Here is a 24,493-nt window from a genome sequence, read left to right on the forward strand (position 1 = left end):
CTCCCTTAAACCACCCTTAAACGTATCCATACCACCAAACCTGTCCTAACTGTACCTGAAAAAGTGCTTTGCAATGCAATATGAACACAATAAGTACACTGTGCTAATATATATTTTTTTTATGTAAGTGCAGAGTAGTTAAAGACACTTAATATAAAGTGGGACCACAATTATTAGCTGTGTTCGTCTTGTTGCTATGGAGTTAAAATAGGTTGTGAACAGTGTTTCATTTTTCATGACTTAAACCAGGCAAGGTACAAAAACAAGACCAAGACCAAGTCCCAACACAACTCATGGCCCACAGGATGACACATTTATGTAACCAGGCTGTGTTAGTTGGTCTGTATCATCTGATATGCAAGTCATCAGGGAACTGAGAATGATCTCTGTCTGAACTAACAGTAACAGTAAGAGGAAGTGTGTGGGGTGCCAGGAATGGGCGTCACATTGGCTTAGTGTCCGCTTCACAAAAAAATACAGACTGCAGAATGCCCTGTTGTCGGAGTATACAAACTTATCCAGACGTCTCACGCTTTGCGAACAAATATTAAACTGTATTGTTTTGAAGCATGACAAATAATGTCAAAATAGGTCAAAAGTATTTTTTTTCTACTTTTTGGTATTCAGTAAAAATCTAGCAAAATTGCAACAGTTAAAGGGTTAATTTGGTTATTTCAAAAATAAAAAGGATCCCAAAAAACTCGCCCTCAATCCATCCTAGGTATATAAGACCTTCTTCTTTCAGCCGAACACAATCCGTCTCACATTAAATAACATCCTGGCTCTTCCCAGCTTTTTTAATAGCGTTAAATCATTGAATTGAAAACGTGGGTTTTTGAAAAGGGTGGCGGAAGGGTGACCTTTGACCCGAAGTGAGGTAGGATGTGACACGTAGCTCCTCTTCTTTAATGTCAAACTTCTCTGACATTTTTATTTAATTCTTCTTGTGTTAGTTTCTTGTCTAATTTGTGACCGATGTTTTGTTTTGCTCTGTCCTCTGCGCTTCTGCATTCGTCAGTCCTCACCAAAGCTCACACTACACACACGTCGGGTCAGAGGTCACTCTCGCCGGACTCTCTTGAAAACGCTTGTACGGCCGTTGCCGGAGGCCAGTGATTATAGTTTATAAAGTTTTAAATATGGATATTTTTCTTTCAAAAAGATCAGATCTCTTCACTTCAAAAGGCCTTTATTAACCCTCCAGAGCTGTGTGGAGTAATTTTAGGATGGATAGATGGATGGATGAGTTTTTTTGGGCTAAAATATTTTTAAATATAACTCTGATTGTGTTTGTCTGAAATAAGAATGTCATATAAACATAGGATGGCTTGATGGTGAGTGAATCATGGGATATTTTGTAATTTTTGGGTGAACTATTGCTTTAAAGTTATTAAATAATACGTATTTTATTGAATATGGGTTAAAACCACATACAAAAGCAGCTCACAGTGAAAAGTATCATAAATATTTGACTGGAACATAGCTACAATCTGAATCTATATATCAAATATCACTGTATCTACAGAATGTGAGGATTATTCTAGTGTTATTTAATTTAACAACATAGAATATTGCAAGATTATTCAATGTGTAACAAATTCAATACATGAAAAAGGTGTGATCTCTCGTCTAACTACTGTATAGACCCTTTTACTGTTTGGACACAATGATGACGTAGCAACTTATGCGCGCGCATTTTGGCAACAAACTGTGGCGAGAATCAGCAGCATGTCAAGCTATGTGAGCGGATTAAGCAACACAAACCGAGAAAGTTATTTTAAAAAGTTGACTTTATCAAATGGTATTCGGCTACCAGATCCGTGTACTATAGTGGAGTGGAGAGAAGACGTTAGCAGATGGCCAGATATAACTTAGTGGTCGGATATATACGTATTTAGTCCAGAGAAACCGAGCGTGTACACCCGAGACAAGCATATAAATCAATGGATGCTTATGAATACGTTGTCTGTGGGCATGTACAGAATGTCCAATACAATTTTCTACATTTATTCTTATTCTTCACACCGACATACATTTATCCTTTTCCTTACATTTTGTTGTTATTGATTCGTGTCGACACACTTCTGTTTAAAGTTTAATTTTGTAATGCTATAGTACTTTAATAGCAACTATGTTGCTTGCATACATTTCTCAGATGGTTATTTTGCAATTAAACTATTAATAAAATCATTACAAATGAAATTGATAAGTACTGTGATTATTGATATGATAATCTGGGGATGGGGGGTACATTATACACACCAGTGGCAGCCAATGTTGGGAGGTTTATTATAAATAATTAAGTTTCAAGTGCAGTAAATGTTTTACAAATGAATTTTTTTTTATGCAAGCATTTTTATGTCCTCGTTCCAATCAATGCATTTAATCGCCTGCAGCCACAGGTACCGCCGGTTCTTCTGAAACGGCCGTGATCCTGTCGGAATCCTATAAAACTTAAGCCCATTGGTGGAATAGCGATTAGTGCAACCAAAAACGCAACAGCCAGACTTTTTGATGCTGGGAAACCGTTTTGATAAACTTTCGGAGTTTCTCACACGTTAGAACCACTAGGGAACAACACCACTTCCGTTGCCAAAATGCGTGCGCAACTCTTTGATCACGTGGGCTGTAAAAGGGTCTATAGGAGAATGTTAGCATCTTTAGAAAAAACAGTGGACAAAAAGAAACAATGCAGGTTACTTAGACATCACTACCATAGCATTAGTAAATACATAAATGATTGATATTCATGTGCCCAGTACTAATGGTAATTCTATTGAAATTGTTAAAAATGTAAATATTTTATATGTACTTTTGATATAAAAATTTACTGTTGGATCTGACTTAGACCTGTTTTGTCTGTGAGGCACTGCAATATTTAATTACAGCAGCTTAATTAAGCGTACAATCTGCACGCACAATGTCAGATTCCTCTGAAATGAAGCCATGCAGCATCTGTGTGGGCATGTGATGGTGTGTGAAGGTCAGTATGTGCTGTAATTCCATCTCTTCTGTTCACATAGAGCTATAACCCTCAGCCACAGTCATTAGTTCTGACATGACAAATAGAAGTCTTAGCTGTAATGCTTTTTTAGGTGTGCAATGTTTAAAAGTGTCTGAAAGCAGCTTTAATTAGCTTCTGGAAGACTAGAAATCACCCTTAGACAGCAACACACACACACACACACACACACACACACACACACACACACACACACACACACACACACACACACACACACACACACACACACACACACACACACACACCTTCTAGTGGTGCGAGAAGTTCCATGCACATTTGAGCCCGTTAGAACAGAGACTCCTGTTGGTTAAAACGAGGCATAGTTTGCTCGCTGTTTTTCCATTGAACAGTAGTTGTGCAGCTGTTAGTCTCACAGATGATGGTTGGAATATTTAAAAATAGATGTAGGCCTGTTGCCAACAGCTGTCTCATGACATGAAATTAGTTTTTAAATCTCAAGAAATGAGGTGCTTTGTCCTTATAGCAGACTTGGCATTTTGCCCCTCATTTCACAGTAGATATTTGCTTGTTTTCAGCCCTTGACTAGCAACCAAACCTCAGGCCTTTTGCCCTAAACATTTGTAAAATTTAGAAGGTACACGGAAACCTTTCATCTGGATTTAGCCATTTTAAAAAGGACACACTCCCGGGATCTCCTAAAACACGCTTGTATTATTTTGTCTTCGAATGAGCTATTTTTCTCTCTGAATGGTTGATTAGTCTGTGAAAAAGTCATGATGCTCTGCTATCACGCTTGAGGCTTGACGCAGACTAGTCGCTGATCAACAGGATAAGAAATCTTTGAAGTCCACTTTTAGGCCCCGTTTCTAATGGTAAAATTAGTCCACAAGATCTGTTTGAATATACCATCTAAATGATCAATATTGATCGGGTGAATGTTTCTCTTGCCTCCACTTCCTGGGGTAATAAGCAATGATTTGTTTATTAATACCATAGACTGTAAAAAAAAATGGACGTATTGTCCGTGGCGTCAGCCATAGGATTCTGAAGAGCAGTTTTGAAGGATAAAGTATGGGTCGAGCTGGCCGTTGACATCTTGGCAGTGTGTCACTCCTAGATAACAGAAAATGAGCAAAGAGGCGGGACGAGGCTGGAGCTGAGGTGACGGGAGGACTAACAGACAGCAGACAAACGGCTATCCACCTATGAAACGCATTGCTAAGCGACTCAAACTCAGTCTTTCAGATGAAGAAACTTTTAGTACTGATCACAGAGCCGCTCTTCACTAACATGGTGGGCATATATTTATTTAATTAAAATATAAAATGAGCATATACAATTATTTCATCGCAGCCTTTGTGCTTCCTAGGTGTGTCCCTGACTAAGAATTTACACATTTGAATCAGAACTGTCGAATCTTTCTATAGTCGACTGATAGTCAAATTATCTGTGTGTGTGTGTGTGTGAATGGGTCGGGAGGGGCACGACACTAGTCAGCAGGAGGTTAAAACTAACACCTTTACACACTGCACACGGCAACAACTTTTAATAAGCGACTAAAACTGCCTGCCAACTGACAGACGAACGGACAATGGCTTTATTTAGTTTTCTCATAACATGTTAAAGCCGCGATCAAAATACAGAACATCACACAAATATATAAACGAACATTTTAATAAATAAACCTAAAAAAATACCTGCCTAGAGAGGAAAAGAACACTTTGAGAGCGTTTACATGCACGTTCTTAAGCCGATTGTGCCTAAAGGTGGTCTTACACCGGACTGAAGCTCAGCGCCGCGTCTCAGGATCTCACACCGGACTGAAGCTCAGCGCCGCATCTCAGGATCTCACACCGGACTGAAGCTCAGCGCCGCACCTCAGGATCTCACACCGGACTGAAGCTCAGCACCGCATCTCAGGAACTCACACCGGACGCCCACATTATATACACGCAAGCTCAATTTTGAATCTACTTCTGACAGACGAGCGGATCGATGGGTGTATCTTGTAGCACAGGGTGAAATCAGCATATACATTGATGATTTGAGGGAAATATAATACAATTTTTATACAAAACCTTGAAATGGTGCCCTGTGGCGCTGCCGGATTTTAAACAACTTCCTGAGTCGAAGCGGACAGGCACCGAATGCCGCCACCGGTGTGTGTACTCATTCAAAACGATGTGTTCGAATTTTAAATTGCGCTTCCGGTGCGAAGCTCAGCACCGCCGTCTTTAAAATATTGAGCACCCCCATATTGCCAAAATGGTATGATCCTCATTTCATAACAACCGCGAGGATTCGACTGTGAGATCGGTGGTCGAATCCGGCTCCGCATATCAATGCATCGAATCTTCGACGATTCGGGGTCACCCCTAGCACTTTCAGAATCGTACTTCGATTTCGATTAATTCTTTAGCCCTACTGCTCACTGCACGCCTCCACAAACTCAGCTGCTTTTAGAAAGAGTCTTTTATTAATCTGATGAAACTGAAGACTCTTTTGAGATATGAAGGATACTACTCTATAGGTAGTCGAGATTAACACAAGATTAATCTGAAGAAACTGTTATATACCCTTTAACTGAAGACCAAAAGTTCAACTGAGCAGTAAGCTCAGACCTGCTCAGACGAGAGTAACATCTTGTTGAACTTTGTGTGAAACGTTATCAGTTCAGATGGGGTTGCTGATTAAAGTCTTTTGAGTCAGCTTTTACGAACACGTTTAGTTCAGCTTGCTGTGTATTGTTGCGTAGGCCTGGTGTGTTTGTGCATTGTGGGTAGAGGCTGACGTCAAGAGGGAAAATCAGCCTGCCAATAAGTGGCACATTTTGGCAGTGACCCCCTCACGTGTGCGTGTGTGTGTATGTGTGTCCCAGCCAGTGCCCCGCAGCACATTATCAGCATGCGCAGGGAGCACCATTGATTTCTTATTGGCACCACACTGTGACACACCAGCCAATTCTCCCTTCATTTTTCCCATTTTACCAGTCAGGAGCTTTAAAAATAGCCACACCAATAAAGAAAGCTGCCCTCCTGCAGGGGAAAGTGTGACCCAGGAAGAAGTGAAGATAATCTGAGTGCTAACCATGGCCTGTTATTATATGTTATGCACTCAAGTGGAGATCTGACTAGCGATCTAAAACTGTTCTTTCTTTGACCGACTCAAACTCACTCGCCACATGGTTGTTTTGTGTATAGGGCCCTAAGCAACCACATATCAAGATTATATTGAATAGTCAAATTATGTGAAAATTGGATCTACAGAGTAAGGATTTTTCTTAATGTAGATATTGCAAGTGCTTAAACCGTTTTGGGCAGCTCTGTGCATTAGCAGGCCCACAGTAGGTTCATCTTACAAGATAATGGTGTTGCTGGATGACTTTAGCACTGTTTGGACAGGATTAGATTTCTAAAAAACATTTACAAAAACTAACATAGGATGACTTTAGCCCTATTGGTATTACCTGGTGACCTCTAGTCATTTGTAATAATTGCGGAGGTTGTCTGTGATCTTAATTCTGTGTGAATCGGCCATGTCTGTAATTTGTAACATAGAAATTTCCCTTCAAATGACCTGCCATATTTCGCCGAGCACAGAGGTCCTGTGATAATAATAGTCCCATGCGAATCGACAGCTGATTTTGGGCCGGATTTTGTGAGGTCCTTTATCATTTTTAAATTTCTAAATAACGCTAGGTCTCCAGATAATGCTAATCCCGTTTGAATAGGACTTTTGAATACAAACTGATTTGTACAGGATGGAGAGTTTGTACTGTCGATTATTTTACTGCAGTGGCTGTTCTAAGCAGTTTGTGAAACATACCGTAATATGTTAATTTCATATTATTTTATGCCATATACTAGCAGTACTTCAGGCAACAGCTATTATCAAATATTATTAATAAATAATATTAATTTAATATTAAAATAAAGTTGACAGAACGTTTTAAATCCATAATAAAGATTTACCAGACAGTGTAAAAAGAAAATTAACTTAAGTTATGGTATTTTACCAAAGTCAATAAATGAGTTAAAATTTTATGGTAAAAAAAAAAGGACCGGACCCACTTTATATACTACTACCACTTAACTACTATGTACTAACATTGTAATGAATCATTTGATACAATGCACTTATTGTGTACATACATGCTTTTACATTGTACTTACATTTTAAAAAATACCTGCATGTAATTACGTCTGTAATTCATTTTTGTAGTTACATTTGTAATTACACAGTTGGCACTTCCCTCACACCCTACCCTTAAACTGACCCATATCACCACACCTGTCCCTAACTCTACCCATATCTCACCTCAATATTAGCAAAGGTGTTTTGCAATACAATTTGAACACATTAAGTACATTGTACTTATTTTTTTATGTAAGTACATAGTACTTAAGGCCACCTAATATAAAGTGGGGCCAAAGTACCTCAGAGGCTCAGATATTTCTAGCAGCTAGGATTACATTTCTACATAATCAAAACAATCAAAAGCAATTGAAAATAATTATTCAATTAACTTAAGTTAAAGGTATATCCCTGTAAAATATCTGTAGTAAGGTTCATGGCTTTTAACTCTCTTGTGGGGAAGGAAGAAGGCGGGGTCGGTATGACTGGGACTAGTGAAACTTTATTTCTCAAACACAACGTGTAAACACAAACACACACGAGGGCGTAAAACGCCGTCTCTCCAACTCAATCTCACAACTCGTAAACTCTTCAGTATCACTCGCTATCGTCTCAGGCTCAGGGGTGTCCGACTAGTCCCAGTCCAAACTCTCTCTCTCCTCCTCTCCTCCCGCAGCGGCTTTTGTGCTGTCTCTCCACGCCAATTACTGCAATTAGACACAGGTGTTATTCATTTGCACTTGACCTACTTAGGCTACGTCTACACTAATCTGGATAAATTTAAAAACTGAGTTTTCGTCTAAAAACGATCCGCGTCCACACTATCATTTTCAATCGTTTTCAAAAAGATGTTAATCTACACTGAAACGTCTGGAACTTCTTACATCCCCGTACTGCGCATGAGCAAATCCAAGACGCTTCGACTTGCGTCATTTCTGCTACTCGTTTTTTTTACTCTTTGAAATTTTGCGGCAATGTCGAGAAAAGGCACTTTTTAACAGTATGTACAAATTTACATTAATATTTAACAAGGCTGTCAAAACAGAAAGCATACAAAACAACTGCTGTACAGTGTCGTTCACCATCTTGGCTGAATTGGTCATATGACTGCATCACATGGCTAAAAATGCGTCATCGTATTAAAAAGCCTCCGTTTTCAAAGGTCCACACTACGTCGCGAAGACGGCGTTTTCAAATGTATCCGCCAATAGAGCGATTTCAAAACGATACGTTTTCATTGACTTAAAACGCTGTCTCAGTGTGGACGGAAGCCCAAAACGGAGAGGAAAATATACAATTTCAAATAAAAACGTATTAGTGTGAACATGGCCTTACTCCCCGCTCTGCCCCGTAACTTCTCTCCAGCTACAGACCTCGCGAAACCACGCCCCCTCCGCCACAATTTTCAAAAACAACTAGGCCAGTGCTGCTAAATATTTTTTTAGATGAATACTTACAATATCCCAGATGTTTCCAACTATTTGGAAATCATCAGAAAATTGCTATTTTAACCAAGGACCCGGGACGTGTTAGCATAGCGTCTGAGGGAGCCGCCTGTCAATTACATTATCTGCGTTACCCTCAGTTTCCGGTTTTATTCTGCAGAAGCGCTTTACTCTTAGAAGAGTGAACAAGTGTCACAGCAGCCGCTGAGCGAACGCACAGAGTAACGCCATAACATCATTTTAAACACACTTAAATCTATTTAATATGATAAACAGCTGGTCCCTCATACTCATGACCGGAAAAACAGGAATGGCGCCGGTGACTGTGGCATGATAAGTCAAGCTGCTCGCGGGACCAGCGGCCTTGCTCATCTCCTTAACACTCGGTCCTGCTCTGCGTCATCTAACTGGCAAAACTAGTATTATTGAACGACAGTGATGATGCTGCGTGTTAGCCCTACGTGCCTCTGTAAGTGATTGGATCCCAACCGCACACCCACTTTTCCTATTCTATACATAGCTTCCTGTGATCAATAAGAGTCATGCAGGCAGTGGTTTAACAGTTTGTCTATTGGAAACACACTCCAACATGTAATCAATCACTCACTTTAGACCCCATCCTTCGCTCCCTCCCTCGTGTCTTTATATTTGTGTCTTGTCACCCTGTGTCCAGTATTTATTTTTGCCTTTCATCTCCATTCTCATCTTTCCTCAATTTACCGCACAGATTATGATAAACACCTCATATCACAATAGAAGTATAGACAGATCTTTGGTGGTTGTTTAAGGCTTTTTTGCCGTCAATTGTCATTTTGTATCAACTCCTGCTGTCTGTTAAATCCATAGCTGTTTTTTATTGGTAGTTGTGTTTTAAACTGCCCAGTGGTGCTGATCAAAGCCTATTGATTCAAACTGCCTTTTTGACGTTGCTGCTTAGGGAGGAAGAGGCAGGGTAGAGAGAGAGTGAGAGAGAGAGAGAGAGAGAGAGAGAGAGAGACTGTCTTTTTTGCACAGGACAGGGCTGACAGCTACTGCTATTTGGATGCTCATGCTTCTCTCTCGGCAGGACTAACAGACAGTGTATGGAAGATCACTGATCTGCCAGAATGACGAGTGCTGCTCCCGCCCGGAAACCGTACCGAAAGGCACCACCTCAACACCGCGAGACGCGCCACACTGTTCCAGTATTTCGAGAGGATGTTAGTGGGAGTGCCTTGCCATCCGCGCCATCAGCCCAGCCTGACCCCTGCCAGGTAATTTTCCCCCGAAATCATGCACCTATTTTGCAGCGTACACGATTTACGGGCCGTTACCCACAATACCCTGAGAGACCCATATGGTCGCAAGTATCTGACAGCGAGCTTGATGTCTCGAGCCTGTCTAGTTTGGAACTTAGTGTCCTCCCCCCACCTCGAATCTTCAGCCACGGTTCACTTCGCACGAGACTTCCCGCTAAGCATCTCCAGCAACAACGAATGAACCGCTTTATCAGTCGTAGTGATGAGCTACTGGCGCTCTCTGCTGACGATGATTTCTCCTCCTCGGAAGACTCCCAACAGTGCATTCGAGGCGGCTCCCCGTCACACTCCAGCAGGAGTGCGGAGCGCTCCTTGGTCTTCAAAGAGAAAGCGGAGATATTTGTACCCAGGGAAGAACAGCGTCCACCCCATGCAGCATCTGTGATGCATGCCCATCCACCCAAAGGTATCCTCAAGCAGTCTCATCAGTTGGGACTGTACTCTTCTGATAGTCTGCGCAAGTCTAAGTCAGCAGAGATGCTAAGCCACAAGAAAAGTCATGGACGTAGTAGGAAACCCAAAAGCATGTCCTTGGACAGAGAAAAGGGCATACAAGTCTCTCCCACAGGACGTGCTACTTCCACGTCGTCTACATCTCCCAGCTCTATGCCACCGGATTGGAAGATGCAGCTTCTTGAGGAGAAGATTAAATTTTCCCAATTTCTGGATGAAATTACCTACCGGGTGTTCAGTCCTGCCAATCTAATATTGCTGCGCGGGAACCTTCCAGAGTCAGCAATATCTTCAAAAGGGAACCAAACCAAACACCACAACAACCCCCAACAGTGTGAATTAAAGGACCATTATGACAAAAAGCAAGAGAGGTGCAGACCGTGGGATGAATGGGCTGCCCGGCATAGCAGAGCCGGCAGGAAATCCAGGGAGGCAAGACCCAAGACATGGCACATCTCGGTGGACAGTCCAGAAAGAGTGCCAGAAAAGCAACATGCAGATCCCCATCGGGAAGGGGCCCGTCCCAAAGCCGAAGGCCCAATTTACAGTCGGGTGGGGGGCAGCAATGATTCTGAAGGGGATGACAGGGCTCCACGGGGGGTTCAACACCAGCCTCAACTCCACCATTTGCCCAGTGTAGAGAGCAGAGCCCTGCAAAAAGACCATATGGATAAATCAGGGATGCCAAAGGTTGAGATTCCCACCATTCGTGTGGAGGGTGAGAAAACACCTTTATCACAAGCGACTGCCTTTTCAATATTATCACAGATCAAGGTACGTCCTTTACCCCCACCTAACATACAATATACTGTACAATATAAAATATACAATATACAATCCACTCATGCATTAAGAACCTATCCATCACATCCTACCACAATTGTGCCTGAGTAATATTGCAATAATCCTTTAGAGATAAATAAAATGGTCTAGGAATAGTTCGCTAAAAAATGAAAAGGTTTTCATATCAGGCTTTATTTTGATAGTTCACTTTAGATATTCTACTTTCTATAAGTAGCTTTGCCACTACGTGTCAACGAACTCTCATTAGATTACTAAAGTATACTTTAAGGTTAGGTGCGAGTTTAGGTAAGTATAATAAGTTGACATGTATTTGCAAAATGATTTATAGTCAGCAGAATGTTGGGGAGCATCAAAATAGTGTTAGCAGAAATTAAGCAGACAGTCTACTAATACTCTGAGAGATAGTTGAAATGTAGTTGCAAAGTTATTTATAGTTAGTAAAATCTCTAAAGTGGACTATCAAAATAGTGTTACCATTGAAAAGTGTCTTGTGTTGATCTACTGTGTGATACATTTTGAAGAATATTGAAGCTGCTTGTTTGATACAACAGAAGTGGACCGCATGAAAGTAGTCCATATGAATTGTGCACCATAGTTCCAAATCTTCTGAAGTTATTCAATAATTGGTCAATTTCTCTAATCCTATTTGCAGTTGCATACATTGGAGCTTGGCATGCTGTATTCAGTTATGAAATACGTCAGAATGAATGGAATTGGTTGTCATTGTCAAACGTTTCCGTGTTTGAAAGTGTGCACACCCAAATGAAATCTGTGAGGTAGGGAGGACTATCAGTGAATAGCAACTCACACGACTATTGTGTGGCTTCAAAACTTTTGAAATAGTGCACGAGTGATATGGACTGCTTTTACTGTCTGTTTTAAAGCTCGACTGTTTTAAAAGAGCATACTAAATAAAAGACTCAAAATATGATATCACCAATCATCACTTCTGTGACAGTATATCATAAACTTTTGTTCTGTGCTATTTTTATTGGGGTCACACATTTTCATCCATCAACAACAAAATTCATAATTAGTCTTAGTTTAAACAAACTTTGCAACCTTTCTCTACATTAGACCCCCTGCTCTGTGGGATATAGGGCCATTTAGCTGGCAGAAAAACAGGATGCCAGACCAATTTTATAGCTTCACTAGGCATGTGTGTATTGACCTGTTTGGCAGAAATCAACAGAGTATGATGTCAAATGCTTCCCCCAGCTTTTTTATTGCAATTATGAATTTATTCAACACATTCAGGTCATTTAATAAAACTGTAATATTTAACTGATACATGCCACAATGTAGGCCTTGTTTTAATGAGTTTATCTACTGCATGTTTACTTGAAATAAATTCAAAGACACAAGTCTGTCCATCAAAACTGTTTCCTGTGTGTGCAATAATATGCTTTATCACTAGTTAAACGTGGGATAAAAACTGGTTTTAGGAGGCTTTGACATTTAGAAATTGTTTAACGGACACACATAAGATCAGTTCACATTCAAGTCTTGAGGAAATGTTACGTTTGCCCTCTTGGAATAAAAGACAAATTACAGCAGTGGGGGTATTAAGGATATGTGACATATTTACTGTAATATACAACTCTCTCGTTCCTCTTATACTCTGTGATTTTATTTCTATTTTTATGGCTATTCAGTTTGCAAATACTAAATGAATGCTCTTTCTTTGCAGGAGTCCTTATCAGATGCCGACAGGATAAAGTAAGTTTATTGTTTTGTCCTCATTGTAGTGTTTTAATTGTAGTCTTCAAAAATGTTGCTAAAATCATCATTGTTTTAACATTGTCAGTCAGTTGATTGGCACTTTGTAATTCTTTGTTTCGATACTCAATAATAGATTTGCATTTGTTCCAGTAGCCTTGTATTATTTATGACAATGCACTAAAGTGTTCAAGTGTTAGGTGGCATTAACCGCCTAATCTAACCCTAAAGCTCAGTATTCATTGGCTCTTGGCTTTGTATGGCATGGTTGTCCACGAGAAGACGCCTGTATGAGATCACTAGCCAATTAGCCTAGAAGTCCCTAGCTTATGAGGGTAACTCAGCGACTGTCAGAATGACAAGCTGTTGGCCATGAGGTCTTGTGGATAAGAGAGACCTTCTAAAGACATCAGACTTCTTCTTTTCTATGCACTATACCACAGGTGCTCACTGGGGTACTAGGTCGAATCCCCTTTGATCAGGGACATCTTGCCTTCTTTTCAGGCTTACAGGGATTCCAAGGCTTTTAGGCTCAAAGCAGGTGGATGTAACCAGGGACGAGGTTCTGCTTTCAACTCGGGCTCCCGAAACCTCTGCTCCATTTTCCCCATGAAAAGCATTAGCTTTCATGTTCTCTCCCTGTTCTGTGTTCCCTTTGTTGCTGCTTTTCTCCAACTGGAACTAACGTTGTGAAGTCAGCACCTTACATCTGGTATATCTTTAAAGTTCCTCAAGTTGCCACACCTCAACATCGGCACAGAGGTTGTGCTAGTGAGAAAACTCTAGGGATTTGCAAAGCTAATTATTTAAAAATTTCAACTAGTTGGCCTGGTTACCTAAACAACAGTTTTATAGAACAGAATAAAGCAGAATGTGGGAGTCGCTAGACATTTTTAACGCCACGTGCCTAAAAGCAATGCGAGATATGCAGTCACAGTGCACTAAAAGGGATGAATTTAAAGGGGTGATAAATTGAGAAATCAACTTTCCCTTGAGCTTTTGATATATACAAGGTCATGGTAATATAAGATTATCTGAAAACGTCCTTGTTAGTCAAAGAAAAGCTTTTATAGACATCAGGCCCAGAAAACGATCGTGAGCGTCATTCTTACGTCATCGCGCGACGAAACACACCTCTACAGAATGTGTAATTCAGTAGCCCCGCCCACCGACTCATGGAGCTGATCGGTCAGTCACTAGCCAGCAGCAATAAACATGTGGAAGAAGATAGCAAGATATTGTGGAAGAACACAGTCGCTGCATAAGCTTCCTTTGGATCCTAATATTAGGAATGTGTGATACGTCATTTATTTTTAATGAAGCTCCAGCTCACGTGGGGAAGAACGTTTGTGTGTTCGCTTCATTTCACTGCGGAATCGTTTGTAAACTAGTCTCAAGTGCTGGATTTGCAGACACAATGTTGTGCCTTCTATATTGGATCCGATAGGAATGGTGCAACAAACTTACGTGAGTAAAACGTCTTTTTTATATGTTATAGTACAAGTCCCGGGGCTGTACCAGACCAAAACGTACGCTCATCGGCAGAAATTCTTTCTTGATCTGGCCGTGTGTGTGTGTGTGTGTGTGAGTGCATGGTTCGCGCTTATATCATCCAAGCGTGCGGGTGCGGGTGCGGGTGCGGGCCATGTAATACAATCACAGGTGGATGAGAAATAAATCATTGTGTTTGTTTGATAAAGACAAGTTGCAGTTGCCGCTTTTAAAATAATCTCTCCCTCATGTGAACTGAACTGACAGGGGCTAGATATGACAGCAGAACGGAAGCTCATTAAATATGCAAATCTTCTCCAATCTTAGCCGTGGGCGTTCACTTCCAAGTCTCCAGTGCGGCACGCCCATCAGAACCCAGCGTTCAGGAGACAAAACCAGTGTAGAAAATTGCCTATTACTTATTAGTTATGTTTTGAATGTAAAAACCACACAAACATCATTAGTTGACCTCAGACAACAGTATAATAAAAAAGCCAGTTCATGACACCGTTAAAGGCACAGCTTTTCAGAATGTATGAAAAGCTAAGGCACAGTATAAAGAAATTGCTCAGTCACACCATTGCGACCCATGCTGGATTTCTCACATGTAGGATTTGCTAACAGACTCTGTGTTCCCTTCACTATCTCTCTCGTGGTTCCAAGCGGAAGCATGCAGGACATGGTCAGGCGGGCGGTTGTATTGATTGGCCTAGTTGTCTGTTTGATGGGTGGAGAGAGCTGAACGGTGGATGTAGTCTGAAGATGGCTTTTCTCCATCATGTGTTTCCACCTCCCTCAGGGTGGAAATCTCTAATAAATGTGGGCTATTGTTGAGGCTTTTTGTAAATCACAAAAAATGGCGGGGGGATACTGGTGCTGTCTAATAATGGGAAGTTTGATTCATTTCCCCTCCGTTTTAATGAACCGGTTAAAAAACACAGATTAGTTTACATAATCACGCAATGATGTCACAAATAATCACGCAATGATGCCACAATGCAATTCTAATATTTAAGTACCCAACAATGATGTAAAACGTGGATGTTTTACATGTCTAAAGCACATATAGTGAATAAACTAGTCCTAAAGAGGTCCCATAATGTCTTTTTCATACAATGTAATATAGGTCTCGGATGTCCCCGGAATGTGCCTGTGAAGTTTCTGCAAAGAATACACCACGTATTATTTATTGTAGGATGTTTTGGAAGCCCATATTTGGGTGGCAGCAAAACATGCTGTTTTTTTGTGCGTCTCTTTAAATGCAAATGGTCTGCTGCTCTCCGCCCCCTTTTCAGAATAGGGTGGAGCCTTTACAGCTCACACTATCTTGGATAAACAACAACCGGAGTGTGGAGAACCTCACACAGCGAGTAGAATTCGCAAAAAAGGGTAAATAGATAAATACCAACTGTTTGACCAAGTTAATTTTTCAGACATATAAGTACAGGACGTTAGATTTTGTAAATGTTTTTAAATCGCCTTTGTGAATGTGCAGGTTAGGATGTTAAACGGTGGCTAAAGTTACCATTGTCTCTGTATTCACAGAGCTCAGAGATGTGTCATTAGATTTATTTTAAAGAAAGTGGGCTTCTGAATTGTACAGGCGGTGATTTCAGGTTAAGAATAAGCTCTGATCTCTGTGAATACAGTAAGAGACAATGGTACCATAAGCCACATGAGCACATTCAGAAAGTTGATTTGCAAACACATTATAAGGTGCAGTACGTTCTTGTTCTGGATATGAAGTTGGATCACAAAGAGTTGGATTTGATCGATCTTTGAGAAGTAACTTTTGTGCAGATCCTGCATTTACTGACCCTCATTTGCAAAGCAGTCCAGTGTGCAATGATTCACACAAACAATATGAATTTAGCTCTTTCGTGGGCACATTTCCTTTACAAATGAAACAATTCCACTGCATCCTCAGTGGCTCAATGTTGGGACTTTATTATTACAGCCAAAAACAGAATAGTTATAATGTTTAAATAGATGAGACATTTTATGACTAGCTGCTCTAGTCTGTTACGCTTGCCGTCGGTGGAAACGTGCAGATTAAGGGGCAGGAATATTATAATAAAATCCACTTCCTACATCATTAGAGGAGAGAAATCTGAGCGGATCATTTTTTCACATGCTTGCAGAGAAAGGATTACTAAAACAAAGTTACTAGGTTGTCTTTTTGCACATTTTTTTGTAGATGCACTGGGGACTTTAAACCATAAAAAAACCCTTTCATTTTGCCCCTCATTTAAGTCAACTTCTCGTTCGCGGATGTGCTCGTTTCAGGAGCTCATTGGTTCTTCACAGACATGTCCAAGTCAGAACGTTTCCTCAGTTCAGTGCACCGGTGACTCGAGAACTGTTGTATAACCATTAACAGACTCTTGAGACTCGAGAGAGAACTGCTATGGACTGCTGTTTTCTCCAGAACTACTACCACTGGATCACTGTTATATCTCCAATCCTTTTCATTACTAATACTCTTTAATTTTCAGCAAAATACATAAAAACATACATTTTACCACCATTAAACACTCTAGAAAATGCTGGGTTAAAAACAACCCAAGTTGGGTTGAAAATGGACAAACCCAGAAATTGGGTTGTTTGAATGTGTCCAGGTACTGGGATTCAAACAACCCAATTTCTGGGTTTGTCCATTTCCAACCCAACTTGGTTTGTTTTTAACCCAGCATTTTTTAGAGGTTAGAAACCCTCATCACACAGGTCTCAGTGCTCTTAGCTCAGTGTGCTGTTGGACTAACTGGAGAGCTCAATGAGTTGGCATCATAACCTGTGTCATAGTATCATATACTCCTGGATATTGGCTCTTCGAGATGGAGCGACTCTCAGACACGTATGAAAGTTAGTTTGTTTGAAAGTGAACTGGCTTGAGCCGATTTGGTGAACTGCTTCAAAAGAGCATTTCATTGGGGCATGGGTCTTGTTGGGCATGTTAATAACGCTGCACTACATTGCTCTTTACATGTAAATATATAAAACGATGTAAGCAAGAGAGCGAGTGAATCAACAGTTTCATTTTATCTCTAAAGAACTGATGTGATGTGAGGGTACCGGCAGTCGGTACTGTGAACAGCAAAACAGAAGTGAACAGAACTGCCTGCACAAACATCAGGATGCGCAACGTTTGTTTTTTTACACTGGTTTTATGCAGGTAAACAACACACACTAGCGCTATCTCACCATCCGTTCCTCAAGTCTGTGGAAACACATGGCCGATGGTTCACTTTGGCTAAGGCATATGAAGCCTTAAATACTGCCTATGGATGGACAAAAGCTCACTAGGTTTTGAAACAGGTCCTTCTGCTTTTTAGGTGCATGGAACAGTGAGATATAATTCCCGGGATTCAGTGAAGTCATTTTTGCCTTCTTTGGGACACAAGACAAGAGGAACTTCCAGTCCAAGTCTAAGAAACGTTGAGCCCAGTCTGTATGTGACTGAATGGACTGGTCCACTGGAATTGCTATAAGGGAGCACGTGCACATATCATTTCCAGGGATTTTATATGACTGTTGATCTTTAAAATTGAATACAACAATACTGACAAAAAATGATTATCGATATTAGAAACCAAAATTGTATTAATTTATAATACTGATCTTGGTGGGCTGTTTGAAAGAGAGGTGCTTTGTAATGGCGATGCAGGTGAGAAATGAAGCTTTGCACATCATTGTGAGATTCATTGGTGCTTGTTGTGATGTTGAATCCTGTCAAAAACCGCCATGTCCCGCTCACTCACAGCTGCTGTCAGACTCTGCTGACATTTCTATTCATTTCAGATTCCTCAGAGCCATTCACAAGAATATTGGTTTCTGTCTGAACACTCCATATAAACACACTCCAGTTTCACTTCATTTTCATATTTGCATAATTTAATCTGGCAATTTCTCTGGGATATTTTATGTGGAGGGAGCTGTTTTCCTTCTGCCGTCATCACATAAATGTGCAGTCATGTAATCGAGAGAGTTTTTGAGTATTCGACTACCCATAGTTCTTCAGTCCAGAAGTTTTCAATTCAAATACACTCTATAATATTCAAAAGTTTGGTCAGTTATTTTTTTTCTTTTAATGCTTTGATCAAATGCATGCAGCCTTGATGAGTATAAGAGACTTTTTTCAAAGTTACAGTAAAAACACTCAAATTTAAATAATTTATTTAAATGCAATTCATTCCTGTGAGTTTAAAGCTGAATTTTTTTTGCTTTATTACTCCAGTCTTCAGTGTCATGATCACTCTAATATGATGATTTGCTGGTCAAGAAACATTTCTAATTAATTATTTATGTTAATATTTTGTTGGAAACATTTTTTTCTGGATTCTTTGATGAATAGAAAGTTCGAAAGATCAGCATTTATTCAAAATAAGTACAGTTTTCATTAATTTAGTCCATCCTTGCTGAAAGTATTGATTTCTTTCAAAAAATGTGAAACCTTTACAAAACTATATATATATATATATAATATACTTTTGTTACCTAACATAAAAAAAATATAGAAAGATATTATATTTTCCTCACATTGCATATTGTATTATATTTATTATATATCTTGGTCAATATGATATGTGCAGTCTCTCTAATCTCTCTTTTAATATAATTAATAAAATTAATATATATATATATATATATATATATATATATATATATATATATATATATATATATATATATATAATATTTTAAGCTACTTGGCTTACGGTTGAGAATCTCTTTGCTAACCTTGAAAGAGATAAAGCCACTTTGCTCCGTTCCTGAAAGCAACATATGCACATTCAGAAATGCGTGACCGACAACTGGAGCAGCCTTTTTCACACTGAAAGCTGTATGTGCCGGTCCCTGTCAATTAAATAAAGTGGAGGATTTTCTAAACAGATGTTAGGGTTTGCACACAAAAGCCCCCAATGCGTGCGGGCCTCACACATTTAATTTAGCGTCTGTTATGTCATATGAATAAGGAAAGAATTAAGCAAATCGCAGAAGGCTTTGGGGAATGTGTGGCACGTCTCTTAAAAGCACATGCTCACGGTCTCTTTGTGCTTTTTACATTTAGCTACTTTGTTCTTTTGCTCCATTTGTGCTCTAAACATGTGCCTGTGAACAGGCGATTTGCCACTAAAAAGAGTTACATTGGTGTATTTATAGCTTAAAGCCCCTGCCCCCATCTAGGTCTATAGCATGAATCATTGATGTTCCTGTTTCTCTGCTTTGCTGTTGCTTTCAGCAGTGTCACGTTGGTAGGTGTATGAGTATTGCCACGCTGTGTGTGTATCCTTCACTCTGAACTGGGAAAGAAACTAGAAAAGGAGAGAAAAGGTGTTGCATATTCTTAGGGAATCTCCAGAGCCTGTCAATGGAAGATTTGATGTCTGTGAGCTGTTGGATCTTACAATCCCTCACTTGTGTGTTGTGTGGAATTCGATTCCCACTAGTCTGTCTACTATCACTCCCCATCTGATGACACGTGTCCTTTATTTTGCCACTGCGTTTTGTTTCTTCATTTCATTTTTCAGGCATTTAACTATTTCATCAGCTGTCACTCTTTTTGATTAAGAATGTCTTTGTTTTTTTCAGAGGTGGACAAAGTACACAACTTCATTACTTGAGTAAAAGTACTACTGGTCAAATATTACTCTGTTACAAGTGAAAGTTGTAAAAAGAGATTTTTACTTAAGTATTTGTTTTCAAAAGTACTTAAGTATCAAGAGTAAATTACCTTTTTTATGTCAACGCACTACTTTATTATTGTTCTATAAAGGCACACTATGCCATCAGGATTTAAGCCAGTCAGTGATGCTCCATCTGACGTATGCATCTGCTCCATCTAGCATATGACTAACTTAAACTCATTTAAATACTTGTATAAAAATTACAAAGCCCTTTACAAAGCGCTGTCACTTTAAGGCCCAATGCACGGATCCAATACACTGATACACATCTGATATTCCCTCAACTGGTTATGTTAACTTAAGACATAATCAACTTTGTTTATCAGTATTAAAACAATAAAAGACCTGAAATATTTCAGTTGGTGTGCAATGAATCTAAAATATATGAAAGTTTAATTTTTATCATTACATTATAGAAAATAATGAACTTTATGCACATTTTTTGAGAAGGACCTGTGTATATATATATATTAGAGATGCCACAAAACTCAATATAATATTGAACCGTTCGGTACAGCATTCACGGTTCAATATAGGTGAATTGCGTTTTTTTTTGGTTGTGCATTTAATTAATTATTTCAATTTCTCTCCGTTTAAAATATTCTTCTCAGTTTATTTCCGCTCTGTTTGAGTGTGCTTGTGAGTCTAACGCGCTGATATGAGCAAAAATCTAATCATATGCACTAAAGTTAAGGGGTGTTTAGCCGCGTTTTTAAAGCCTTGCTGGTTAAACATTCATTTGCGTGCATATGTTTAACCGGCAAGGCACAGACTGTTCAATGAATGCACTGTTTTGCATTGAGCACGCAAACTAAACGTCTGTCAAACACACGTGATTACTGGACAGCCTTACTGCGCTAATACTGTCAAATACACACAAGGTTAACATATAAACACAGTCGGATATGTCTAAAGTGAAAGTAAAATCATGTGCGTCTGTATATGAGATGTGGGCAGGTCTTCAATTGACAGCAGCAGCCTACTGAACACGCTGTCCTTAAAGGGACAGTTCACCTCTAAAATGATTTTTAATAAAAAACAAAACAAAAAAAGACCTTTAATACAGTAGCTTTTAATCAATGTTGTATACTGAAGACTATGTAGTTTTAATTTTAGCCTACTTTAATTCATTCAAATTCATACTTAAATGCTACTGTACATCTCTGAGCTGCCACTGTAAATCTTTATAAATATTTATTTTATAATATACAATACACTGGGAATGTGTACAAGAGTTTTTTAAAGTAAAGTTTTAAGTTTAAGTAAGGGGTTTTCAAGTCTTTTAAGTAAAATAAAGAAAGAGTATTGAAATAAAACCTTTTCTCCTTAACCTTTTTCTCTTCCTGTCGCCTAAGAATAGAATAGCAAAAAAACTGAACCGAAAAACCGAGGTATGTATTGAACCGTGGACTAACTGTATTGTTGCATCTCTCTCTCTCTCTCTCTCTCTCTCTCTCTCTCTCTCTCTCTCTCTCTCTCTCTCTCTCTCTCTCTCTCTCTCTCTCTCTCTCTCTCTCTCTCTCTCTCTCTCTCTCTCCTCTCTCTCTCTCTCTCTCTCTCTCTCTCTCTCTCTCTCTCTCTCTCTCTCGCTCTCTCTCTCTCTCTCTCTCTCTCTCTCTCTCTATATATATATATATCCATTTAAACTGCTTAACAAGTGATTGCTATCAGGATATGAAGAGACTTTGAACCAGTGAAACAAAAATATTAATGGAACAAATCGCTTATCCTGTATTTAGCATTGAATGAAAACTCAGAACACAAACTAAATAAATATACATTATATTAAATTAAAAAATATATCCGCAAACTGCCCATATTTTTGTATATATGTTTTGTGTTTCAATTATGCTATTCCTGATGTTACTATTTTTTTCCCCCCTGTGATCTTCGTCGTCTTGTATTATAAGAAAGAAACACCAGTTTGTTCACATAGTGCCAATTGGCTAACGTTAGGCTACTACTTGCATGTTTCAATAATCATCAGTCATGTTTGAGGTTGCATGTCATCTTTTTGTAGTCATTCTTAATCCATTCAAAATATTCCCACACTTCAGATTTTCTGCCAAACATATTACCGCATGGGCTAGCGATCTGCTGCTGCGTGACCTCGCCAATTCCTATGGAGCTTTTTTCCGGTGACTAACCGACTGATTAAAATTTAGTCAAACAAGCCTCTTCTTCTCAACTAAAGCATATGCCTTGGGCGGGAATTATTTAAATGAGGAAAATTGACGCGTTTGTTCCTTGGAGAAAACTGAAGACTACAATGGAGGAGTTTTAGGAAGTTTAGAAACAGTGACACTGATATAGAGAAGAGTGGCTGTGCTTAATCTTTAAAGCTTTAAATGTACCGTTTTCATAAACCGCAACATTACCCCCCCCCCCCCCCCCCCCCAAAAAAAAAAGAAACATAATAGGTCCTCTTTTAATCAGAATAATTACTGAATAGTTGTCCACATGTAGTGAAACATCCACTGTAGTGTTTTAAAACAGGCAAGACCGAGTCATTTTCCACATTGGGACTCTTGCTGGTCTGATTTGATCACTGGCTCATACTCTGGATTAACGTGATTTGAACAAACGTCTCCCAATAAGTGTTCTTAAGAAATCACACAAACAGAATTAACTCTAGCCTTTATGGGAGAAATGGTTTAATGATTGTGGGTCAATTACATGACGCTTATATTTCTGACCGATTGCATTTTTATCTTTTTCTTCATAAGAGAAAACTGCATAAAAATATACCCATATGTGTAGTACCTCTCCATGCATGTACTCACTTTCATTTGTCAAAAAAACAAGTTATTTGTAATTTTTCTGTTATTTATAAGTGTCAAAATATCATGTGGATGTCATTTTGGAAACATTTTTTAAATTACTCTAAATATAATCAGATGTATTTTCTATACTATTTGGCACGATCTTCAAAGTGTTTTATAATCCTACACAAAATTGCAGAGCATTTGTTTTGTTTTTTATTTCTTTCATAATATACAAACAAACATTGTCCAATTATAATTTTTGGAAATATCAAGAAACTAAAAATTTTTTACTTTGATGTTGAAATCCATTTAAGGTAGGATGTTGCATCATATACCAATTTGCCAAGGACCCATTGAAACAGCAAGCATGTAACGCGCTCAAATTTGAAGAAAAAAAAGACAATTTTAAAGGCCAGTATCATGCAGTGTGACTTCAAAAACCAATGAACAATTAAATTATTTCTACAAATATATGTTTTATTATAAATTTCATAGTGACCTTTTGTGGGAATCTAGCTTGTTTTTTTTAGGTGGCTAATTCTATGTGTAACGTGTTCGTGGGTGTGGAAGGAAGAGGACACGGGGGTCGGCTGGACTGTTGACGCTTTACTTTATTTAGAATACTCAAAACACTTTCAACACACTCAATAGTGTGGTTTCTCTCAACACAACGATCACTTCCTCTCTTCCTGGCTTCCGGTTCCACTGGCGTTTTATCCTCTCTCCACGCCCATTACTGGAACAAGATACAGGTGTTATTAATCTGCGTCCAACCCACTCACTTACCGCTCGTCCCGTGGCTCTCTCTCCCGCTGCAGACCTCGCTAAACCACGCCCCCCTTGCCACATACCCCCACCGCCCGACTCAGGCCGGGGAGCCGTCAGGACTGCGCCCAGCCCCCTGTCCGACGCGTCAGTCTGCAACAAGAAAGGGAGAGAAAAGTCAGGGGAGTGTAAAAGCGGCCCGCCACATAGAGCAGCCTTAACTTGGGTGAAAGCCTGCTGGCACGGCTCCGTCCACTGGACCGTATCTGGTAGCCCCTTTCTAGTAAGGTCAGTCAAAGGCTGGTGAGGTCCGAATAATTTGGTATAAACCGTCTATAATATCCCGCCAGCCCCAAGAACTGCCTTACCTCTTTTTGGTCTTGGGTCTCGGACAGGTTGCAATCGTGGCAGTCTTATCAATTTGGGGACGCACCTGTCCATGACCCAAGTGGAAGCCCAGATACCTTACTTCCACCCGCCCAATCGCACACTTCTTCGGATTGGCCGTGAGCCCCGCTCCCCTCAGCGACCTCAGGACCGCCCGGACATGCTGCATATGCCGCTGCCAATCGTGACTGTAAATCAAGATATCATCTAGGTAGGCAGCAGCATATGCGGCATGGGGACGCAAAATTCTATCCATGAGGCGCTGAAAGGTAGCGGGTGCCCCGAACAAACCGAAAGGAAGCGTGACAAATTGGTGAAATCCAAACGGCGTGGTGAAAGCTGTCTTTTCTTTGGACAATGGAGACAAGGGGATCTGCCAATAGCCCTTTGTTAAGTCCAATGTCGAATAAAATCGAGCCGTGCCCAGCCGATCAAGCAACTCGTCAACCCGCGGCATTGGATAAGCGTCGAATTTCGACACTGCGTTCACCTTGCGATAGTCCACGCAGAACCTGACCGAGCCGTCGGTTTTAGGAACCAAAACTATCGGGCTCGCCCAGTC

At 39.9% G+C, this 24,493-nt stretch overlaps 1 protein-coding gene across 4 annotated transcripts in view; it reads left to right on the forward strand.

Annotated features, from left to right (window-relative positions):
- tjap1 (tight junction associated protein 1 (peripheral)) overlaps positions 1–24,493 on the forward strand; it is a 183,770-nt gene that overhangs the window by 107,013 nt on the left and 52,264 nt on the right. For 2 of the 4 annotated variants that reach the window (XM_067422605.1, XM_067422603.1), the window contains 2 exons: positions 9,641–9,818; positions 12,811–12,839. In XM_067422605.1, coding sequence (XP_067278706.1) covers positions 9,672–9,818; positions 12,811–12,839 — 176 coding nt within the window. In that variant the 5' untranslated portion in view covers positions 9,641–9,671. Of the gene's footprint in view, positions 1–9,631; positions 9,819–12,810; positions 12,840–24,493 lie in introns of all 4 variants that reach the window. The other 2 variants (XM_067422601.1, XM_067422602.1) reach the window with 1 other exon arrangement.

This window comes from Pseudorasbora parva, chromosome 17 (genome assembly GCF_024679245.1).
Source record: "Pseudorasbora parva isolate DD20220531a chromosome 17, ASM2467924v1, whole genome shotgun sequence".
NCBI lineage: Eukaryota > Metazoa > Chordata > Actinopteri > Cypriniformes > Gobionidae > Pseudorasbora > Pseudorasbora parva.